The sequence below is a fragment of the Monopterus albus genome, unplaced genomic scaffold (genome assembly GCF_001952655.1).
Source record: "Monopterus albus unplaced genomic scaffold, M_albus_1.0 scaffold6.1, whole genome shotgun sequence".
Lineage (NCBI taxonomy): Eukaryota > Metazoa > Chordata > Actinopteri > Synbranchiformes > Synbranchidae > Monopterus > Monopterus albus.
Window position 1 is genome coordinate 1,247,450 of NW_018127886.1, and position 9,558 is coordinate 1,257,007.

The 9,558-nt window shown below is 41.3% G+C and overlaps 1 protein-coding gene across 1 annotated transcript in view; it reads left to right on the forward strand.

The window, feature by feature from the left end:
- Positions 1-9,558, forward strand: part of LOC109968705 (neuron navigator 1-like) — a 78,584-nt gene that overhangs the window by 56,747 nt on the left and 12,279 nt on the right. Inside the window, exons 9-11 of the mRNA XM_020615180.1 lie at positions 4,456-4,594; positions 6,267-6,570; positions 9,286-9,552. Coding sequence (XP_020470836.1) covers positions 4,456-4,594; positions 6,267-6,570; positions 9,286-9,552 — 710 coding nt within the window. The remainder of the gene's footprint in view (positions 1-4,455; positions 4,595-6,266; positions 6,571-9,285; positions 9,553-9,558) is intronic.

Genomic DNA, 9,558 nt, shown 5'->3' on the forward strand with positions numbered 1-9,558 from the left:
TGCAGCGAACCACAGTGAGAGCCATTATCCACAAATGGCGAAAACATGGAACAGTGGAGAACCTTCCCAGGAGTGGCCGGCCGACCAAAATTACCCCAAGAGCGCAGCGACAACTCATCCAAGAGGTCACAAAAGACCCCACAACAACATCCAAAGAACTGCAGGCCTCACTTGCCTCAGTTAAGGTGAGTGTTCATGACTCCACCATAAGAAAGAGACTGGGCAAAAATGGTTTGCATGGCAGAGTTCCAAGACGAAAACCACTGCTGAGCAAAAAGAACATAAAGGCTCGTCTCAGTTTTGCCAGAAAACATCTTGATGATCCCCAAGACTTTTGAGATAATACTCTGTGGACAGATGAGACAAAAGTTGAACTTTTTGGAAGGTGTGTGTCCCATTATGTGTGGCGTAAAAGTAACACCGCATTTCAGAAAAAGAACATCATACCAACAGTAAAATATGGTGGTGGTAGTGTGATGGTCTGGGGCTGTTTTGCTGCTTCAGGCCCTGGAAGACTTGCTGTGATAAATGGAACCCTGAATTCTGCTGTGTACCAAAATATCCTGAAGGAGAATGTCCGGCCATCTGTTTGTGGCCTCAAGCTGAAGCGAACTTGGGTTCTGCAGCAGGACAATGATCCAAAGCACACCAGCAAGTCCACTTCTGAATGGCTGAAGAAAAACAAAATGAAGACTTTGGAGTGGCCTAGTCAAAGTCCTGACCTGAATCCAATTGAGATGCTGTGGCATGACCTTAAAAAGGCGGTTCATGCCCGAAAACCCTCCAATGTGGCTGACTTACAACCATTCTGCCAAGATGAGTGGGCCAAAATTCCTCCACAGCGCTGTAAAAGACTCATGGCAAGTTATCGAAAATGCTTGATTGCAGTTGTTGCTGCTAAGGGTGGCCCAACCAGTTCTTAGGTTTAGGGGGCAAACACTTGTTCACACTGGGCTATATAGTTTTGGATTTTGTTTTCCCTTAATAATAAAAACCTTCATTTAAAAACTGCATGATGTGTTTACTTGTGTTATCTTTGACTAATATATAAATTTGTTTGACGATCTGAAACATTACAGTGTGACAAACATGCAAAAAGATAAGAAATCAGTAAGGGGGCAAACACTTTTTCACACCACTGTACTAGCCAACATTGATTGAAGATACTGTATATCAGGTTGGGCTGGGAAATCAAAATGTTCTTTTTCAACCACATACCTTTTGAAAGACTTGGATAGACTGATTTGTAAAAATGCACTTGCATGGAGTTTAAAACCTTATGTTCAAAGGTCTTCTGGATCTTGGAAAAAGATAATTTATGGATAGAGCTGAGATATGTGAGTCACTGAGGTCAGACTGAAAATAATTTTGATGGACCAAAGCTTAAAGCAGCCTAACGTACTGCCAAGACTAAAATTCATAAACATACAGTAGACACAGACACACTGTAACACTGACTTATGATGCCTTATGTTCCTCTTGGCTACTTACTTTACTCTTTAATTCTCTGAGGCATCTTCTGAGCTCATCTAAGCAACCTTTAATGAAACATCCCTCCTTGGCTTGATGGATTTGGGATTTTTATTGCAAGAAACTTTTTTTATAAGAAAAAAACACAATTTATTCTTGTGATAAGATACTTGAGTGTCTTTTTTTTTAAATATCCACTACAAGGTATTCTCAGATCAGATAACGTCCTCTGTTTTATATTTTTTTCACCCTTCTGGCTGATGTTTGACCTCTGATCCTCTCTCTCTTCTTTGTGGCTTATTATTTTCACATACTGACAGGCAAACCCACAAGAGACAGTGTTTGTCCTGTTTCTTATCATATTTGAATTATTCACCATAGAGTGCATTATCATTTACAAAAGCCCTGCACCCTACACAGATGGCTCTGAAAAACAGGATATGAAGAGACAGGTATTGCTTCAGAGAGGTGCTGCTGATGGTGAACCACAGCTGTGGCTTCCAGTTTATCTCCCAGAAATGAGTTTGCTCAGTGGGAAATGAATGACAGATACACATGTATTTTCAAACAGCATACAAATTACCTCTCTGAGTTCAAAGTGTATTAGTTCATTTGTTCCTTTTTTGTAGGCTATTAGAGGGTAAATAGAAATGTGGTATAATGGTTTTAAGATCATCTTTGATGGGAAAAGAACACCTTTCTTAGAACGTTGTTAAATCTCTAATTGAAATCTCTTAAAAATGGATATGTTTTTATAAAAGTAATGGTGAAATTATCTGACAGTTGATAAGAAAATTCCACAGTTTTACTGCAAGGTCTGCTTTTAAACATATTTATAAGCCTGTGGCATCAGAGGCACGTTGCCACCTTATAAAAACCTTGTAAAAATTCATTTGTAATATAAACAAAAACTGGGTTAGGACTTTTCCTCTCGGGTGATGATCCTTCTTCTGCTTTGTTCAGTTATAAAAAACAATACAGTTTAAAATGAAAATGCAGTGAAAGTATAATGTTGCACTACCAGAAGTTTTTTCTTGTTTTAACAGGTTTAACTATTTATCATTTCACATTGAGATAGAAAGTGTAGGTCGTATGTCTGGATGTATCTGGCCTAATGTTTAATTTGCCCTTAATTTTATTGTGCCATGTAGACAAGACAAGGTAGCATGGCTGCCACTTCAGACATCAGATCTAGTCTACTCTTTATGTGTCTAAGATATCCACAGGGTAGACGGGGAGGGTTTTCTCTTCATCCCTTCCCCCCGATCTCTGCCACCAAGCCCCCCCAGGGTACAGTGTGACCCTTACAGGCACCCAACCGGAAGGCCCACGCCGGTTTCTCTCCCTCCACGCTCCCCTTTACCACAGTATACATGACCTCATTAGGCAAACCCTGCCTTCTTAATTGGCTTTACAGTGTAGTGTGATATCAGGCTAACCCCTAATAAGAATGAAACCCAACACCCCAACTTCCAAAACATGACCTACTTATTAATATATACAAGCAAATGTGCCTCAACATAGCCAAACACACCTCGCAGATGTGTCTCTTTTCCCCAACTCTCCCCCTTTTTCATTTCTGCAGGTTATTGCTTTAAGGCAGATGGCAGCTTTGTTGCTGTCATTTCTTAACATGACTTGATCTGTCACGTTACTGTAGATGCAGTATTTGATACAGGTCAGCTTTACTCTGGAAATGGTAAAACATTAACTTAAATGGATTTGAACCAAATCTTCACTTGAAATCATTCAAGCCACACTGAGAAATCTACTGAGACAATATTGCCACTTTCAGCTCTGACAATGGACATAATATGTCATTATTTATTGTAGCCACTAGCCACTATAGCTGTTTGTTATGGAGTACGTGCCACTTCTCATATTTTCTCATCTGGAGGACCTCACCCACAGCCAAATGCTTCTAGTTCAACCATATTCTTCAAACTTTGTTGATAGCTTCACGTTTGTAGCTTTTTAAAACATGTAATCAATAAACAGGAAGTCACATGATCAACATAGGTAAGACAGAACAACATTCAGTAAGACTGAAACAGTAAGAAAACCACAATATGTATGGAAACAGGAATAAAAAATCATTCAGAAATATGTTTATAAAGGTAAGGAAAGAAAGGAAAAGAAAATATTAAAATACCAAAAAAGACCTATAATAATTAAATCCATATTAGACATGTTTAGAGATTATCCTTAGAGCTACAAGTGTATCAGTAGCCTCGAGACTGATGGATGTTTGGGTCATAGTAACTAAAGGCTGCTCCTGTTTCAGACCAAATTGTTGGAATGGCTAAAATGAAGTCTCTTATCCATGTCTATTGAAGATATTGTTTTAGATATACAGAGGTAACCACTGCAGAAGCACCCCACCCTCTTTATGTCAGAACTATTGTTCATGAGGAAAATGCAAAAAGCCAAGCAGATGTGTTTTAAGCCGACAAACTTCATAGTCCCTTCCTGCATGCACTCGTGGGAGCATGCATCAGTGCTTCGGTGCTATTTCTGTATGTGTGGGTTGATATGATGTCAAGAGCACTCCCAATTTCAGTTTGCCAAGTGGTTGCAGTGTGAAAGTTTGGTCTGTAGAGCAGGCAGCATTCAAAATGAGGCCTGTATGAATATTTAATCAAAAGATAAACTAGTAGACATGGAGCCAAGTGAGCCAACCACTGATGGACCTCATACTTTTAGCTGCTAGTTTAAACTCTCTGATAAATAATTTTCACACATTCAGTTGCAACATGTGGTTTTCAGGTGTTACAGCTGATTTAATATAGAGTGTATAGATGCATATTTTTAATCAAATACAGATTTCTTTTCTTTTCTTTTCTTTTCAAATTAGTTGAGTTCCACAATATTTCCACATGCCACTGGTGACTGCAGAAGTACTCCCTGAGATTTTTTTGGTTGAGAATTACAGCTTTAATATGTGAACACTACCTAACACGTTGTCTTTGTTTTTGTTTCTTTCAGTTGGGATGAGAGCAGTTCCATCAGCAGTGGCCTCAGTGACGGCTCAGACAACCTGAGCTCTGAAGAGTTCAACACGAGTCCCACTCTCAACTCCCTTCCCACCACACCCATTGGCTCCCGCAGAAACTCATCCATAGTGGTAAGTAATATAACTAAATACACACACAGTTATTTGACACAGATGGATTAGCATCATGTGTGTTGCTAACAGTAGTACTGATTTAACTTTTAATCCAATGAGGCTTGGGTGAGGTGCTCAATGATGTGTCATGCACTCAGTGACACAGTGCTGCTAAAATCCAGTCATCAGCTCTGCTTCAGGTTCTGTCTGTAGCTGTGTGGGTTTCAGAGTGTGTGTGTGTGTATGTGTGATTTTCCAGTGTGTCTGATTTAGGTCACCTCCACAGTGTGGTATATGTGACTGATGTGGGATTTTTAGAGGGAGAGAGACGGGAGTTAGTCAGAGACGAGAAACCAGTGTAACTATAGCAACCCAAGTGAAGGGATGCTGAGAGTGCAGGTCTTTGTCTACTTACTTATACTGAAGGACAGGTCTAGAACATGGCCATCTGCACACACACCCACACACAGTGCCATCTGCACACTGCATCCAGGCCAGTAAGCCGGAAGAACCAGGACGCCTCCCCTCCACGCCTAGTCGCAGTCATAGCAACCATTACCCCCCATGGCATCATTACCATGGCAACCAACCATCACATTATCATGAACCCAACATTGTCGAATACAATGTGTTCTCCCACAATTCTCAGCTGATGTCTTTTGCTATTGGTTTCTCATTGTCTTTGTGTCCTGAAGCTGTTTCTTTGTTTCAGATTTCTCCTCTGTATTCCTTGTTTCCCATTTTGCTCCTGTTGATTTAAATTTCCTCAAAAGAGAACTCAGACTTCACATCCATTACTCATCTCTCTCACATATTGTATAACATACTCAACAAGGATTTGAGGATGAAGGTGAGAAGAGTAATGAATACAGGGGAGAGAGAATCAAAGCCAAAAAGTAGTGTATGTACTGCACTGTAGGTGGGGCCGGATTTTTTCATTTCCACATGGAGGTGGACCAAGTTGTCGAACCCTCTGTTTCAATAATCAGGGAATGTGTGTGAGGAAATGACAATGTTTGATCAACAAGGTCTGGTCAGAGAAGACACACATGACCAGGCACACACGCACATTTACACACACCCTCACATTTGTGTGATGTGAACCTGCCCATGGGGTCTGTTGATTTTAATGAAAAAAAGAATTCAGCTTATGAGTCCTCATGAGAACTGCTGGGTTCTTTCCCCCCCCCACACACCTCTTGATACATTGTGTAACTGTAGACTCCTACAAATCCTCACACACATTTACACAAACATTATGTATTGTTTGGATTCGCCACATACATATATGGAAGGTTTTAACTCAGTAATGAATGTGTGGTCTATTTTCTTCATGCAGGTCAAGTGTGACTGTGAGTCTCTGCATCTGATCTAATATTTGTGTGGCTTGTGTATTTGTTGGGCAGTTTTGAAATGTTCAAACAGAGCATACAATAAGATTTAGACTGGGGAGAAAACACATCAGTTTTTAGGTTGACTGGGTCAGATACATTTTTCTCCTGAGAAAGCATCAAGACAAAGGTCTGTCTGCATCCACACATCTCATCAAAAGTTTTCAAGCTTTGACTTGTGATGAACAATAACTGCAGGTATTTGGATTGGGTTTGGAGAATTAAATGTGGCACGCTCACTTCTTAAACATTTTCTGGACACAGTGTCTCTAAGCATGCATCTGTCTTTTTCTCTCTAGATGCGTACGGATGCTGAGAAAAGATCTCTGGTGGAGAGCGGCCTGTCTTGGGACAGTCATGATACCAAACCCAGCCGCAAAAGCCAGGGCAGCAGCGTCTATGATTCTGGAAGTCTCAAGTCCGAATCAGCCAATAAATGGAAAAAGATGCAACCGCAGGGGAATGGGCTGGACGGAGGGAGGGGGGAACTGAAGAAACCTCAGACCCTAGGTCAAGGAAATGTGTTGAAGAAAGGAAGAAACCCACCAGTGGGAGTCACATCCCCAATCACGCACACCTCTCAGGGTGGGCTGAAAGTGGCAGGTTAGTGGAGAAAAGCTGGTCAAAATGTCAATGTAACACCAAAATGTCTGCTGGAGGATCCTGCAGCTATAGAAAGAAATGTAGAGTACACATTCACAGTGAGAAGTCCTATAATGTATATTTAGCTACACTTGAAACTGTTTCATAACCTGAGCAGACTTCATATATTTCTCTGGCTGTCTTTTAATATTTCCTTCTTTCTTGCAGTCTCATACCCACACACAGTCACAGACACACACTCTGTCTTTGTCCCACAAATTCACCCACAGCTGCAGGCCACCCTCTAGGCCTTCAGAAAGTGGTGCCATGTATCAAACGCCCATCACCGCCCACTCCCTTCCTGCCAGCCAACCACACATACACACTGACCAGCAGTGTCTTTTTCTTCCCATTGGGCCAGCCTTTCCTATCTAAGCTTTATTTTTGTGCAGGCCACAGAGGATTTATAGCACTAAAATAAAAGCCTTGTACCCAAAACAACTGGGCCAGAGACAGTGTGTGTGTGTGTTTGTAACAGAGTGTGAGTGTGCAGTCACATCTGACATTGTGCCAGCCTTAAAAAGTGCCACCCATTACACTTAACGTGTTCACACACACTCACTTAGACACTAGGAGGACAATAGTGGGGATTGTACAGCTGCCTTTTAAGCACACCATCTGTGTGCTGTTTATGTAAGCATGCATACACACACTTGCACACATATAGATCACCAAAACAATAGCATATTAGCTGTGCTGTTGTGTGCCACTCTGGATAGGCAGTGTCTGTGTAAACAGTCCTTATTTTGTGGAACTATCCTGTGTTTGCATTGCCAGCTGTTGAAATGACAGATATGCCAAACAAGTGTGTTGAACTAGCCTGTGATCTGTGTGCCAGTTTGTTATTGTTACTGATGTCAGCGGTATGAATCTGCTACCAGGGCTACTCAATCTGCTGCTGAGTTTGAGAGTGTTAACTAATTAGATGATGAAGTCAAGTGAAGACAGTCTGGAAAAGCTTGTTGTAGCTAATAACTGCGGGGGGGGGAGCTCACGAATGTAACTAAACAAGAGGCAGACATTTTTAGATTGTTTAAGAGCTTTTTATTGCTCATCAGTTTGTTGCTGAGGGTTGGCATGGCATGTGTGTATGTGAGAGTATGTGTGTACCTGTGTCCCATGTTTTAATGTGTATGTGTCTTTATATGGGGCGACACAGTGGTCTGTGCTGTCGCCTCGCAGCAAGAAGGTTTGCATGTTCTCCCTATGCCTGTATTGTTCTTGTTCTGTGGATAAAGTGTTGGATGTTGCTCTGATTGTAAAGTCCCTGACACAATTTTTTTGAACTTGGGCTAAACTTAACAAGAACATAATTAAATGATTTAATTGTTTAAAACAAGGATTAATACTTTATTTTATGTTTTCTGAATGTTGGTGGAGCCTTGCAACCACTGTCCAGTGTTTGTGTTAATTTTTTCCAGCATTGTGGGAAAATAGTTTCCATCAGTACAGTCAAACTTCAAACTGATTTAAAAAGGATAGTGATTTATTTAGCTGACTTTTGTCATTTTTGCATGAGCTAGTTAGAATTATAGTTGGAATTGCGAGACAGCGCAGGTGTTCATCTTTCTGTCAGGGCTGCTGATGGTCATGCCTCTTTGTTTCCTCTTCATCACATGGGCCAACACCTGCAAATACATTCAGCTGCCTGTCTGCTACATATGTGTACAAACCTTTCATGTGTATCAAAATAAACACCGATGCTGTATCCTAACAAACGCACACATGTTGATGGTGTGATGGTTGATGTTACGACAGGTTGAGTTTATGACTTCACATATAAACCCAGTTTTCACAAATACAAAGAACCCCAAGCATAATGTGTTGTCTGTGTCACATTCCTATGAGATCTGATTAAACACCTGCAAATACATTCAGCTGCCTGAGATCTGAGATCTGATTGCTGAGAACAGTGAGTGTGTATGTGTGTGCATGTGTGGTATATCATATATGTCTGTCACTATTTGTGCGTGTTTTTTGCGGGTTTATAAATATCCCTAAGTGACTCCAGATGTCCCCAGGCAGCACGATGGTGGGTCTCATTCAACAGCAATTCTTTGACTCTGTTAATGGCTTTTATATAAATCTCCCATAACAACTCCCATTAGATACAAATTAAGAGTGTGTGTATACAGTGCACACATGTCTAATAGACTGGTTTTTCTTAAAAACAAAACTTGCCAACTGCGAAATGTAGGGCAACCAAATTGCCCCTGTTCCACCAAGTTCTTTCTCACTCTGCCCTCCTTTCCCAAAGTCTTTATGAACAGAGATGTTCACTTATACTGGGAGCTTCATGCAGCTTTTTGCCCTCAGACGTGCTTCATGACTGTGAACACCAGTTTTCCATAGCTATGCTGCACATTTTAATCACAGCACTCCACAGCTGTGACACACAGACATACTTGAAAGCCAAAGACAACTTTTTTAGTTCATCAGGATGGAAAACAGAAGTAAGTGCATGATAACAGTGTGTGTGAGGGTGAAGCTGGCTGTGACTCTGGTATACACACTGAGTGTCCGCTCAGATGGGGATTTGTTTTTATCAGCAGGCAGACCTTGTAGGTGTTCAGATAAGATATCATGTATTGCTTTGTTAGTCTCATTCACCATGAGAGACTGTCTGTTCAGGCTTCTCATCAGGGATTTTTCTCCTTTCCTCCCCAATCTCTCAAGGTGCAGTAAAGTCAGATGGGAAGCCCATGGACAAATCCCGGTTAGCAGTGAAGAATTCGAGTCTTCAGTGTTCTTCTTCTGATGCTGGTAAAGACCACCGTAATGGCACCAGTGGTGGTGAACAACGTAAACCCCCATCTGGCCTGGTCCGTCCCTCTACTGGTGGAAACTTTGGCTTCAAGAAGCCTGTCACAGCTACCAGTAATGGAACAAACAATGCCACTACACTCACTGTGATGAGTACAGGTGGCAGTGCCATACCCAGCGGTTCTG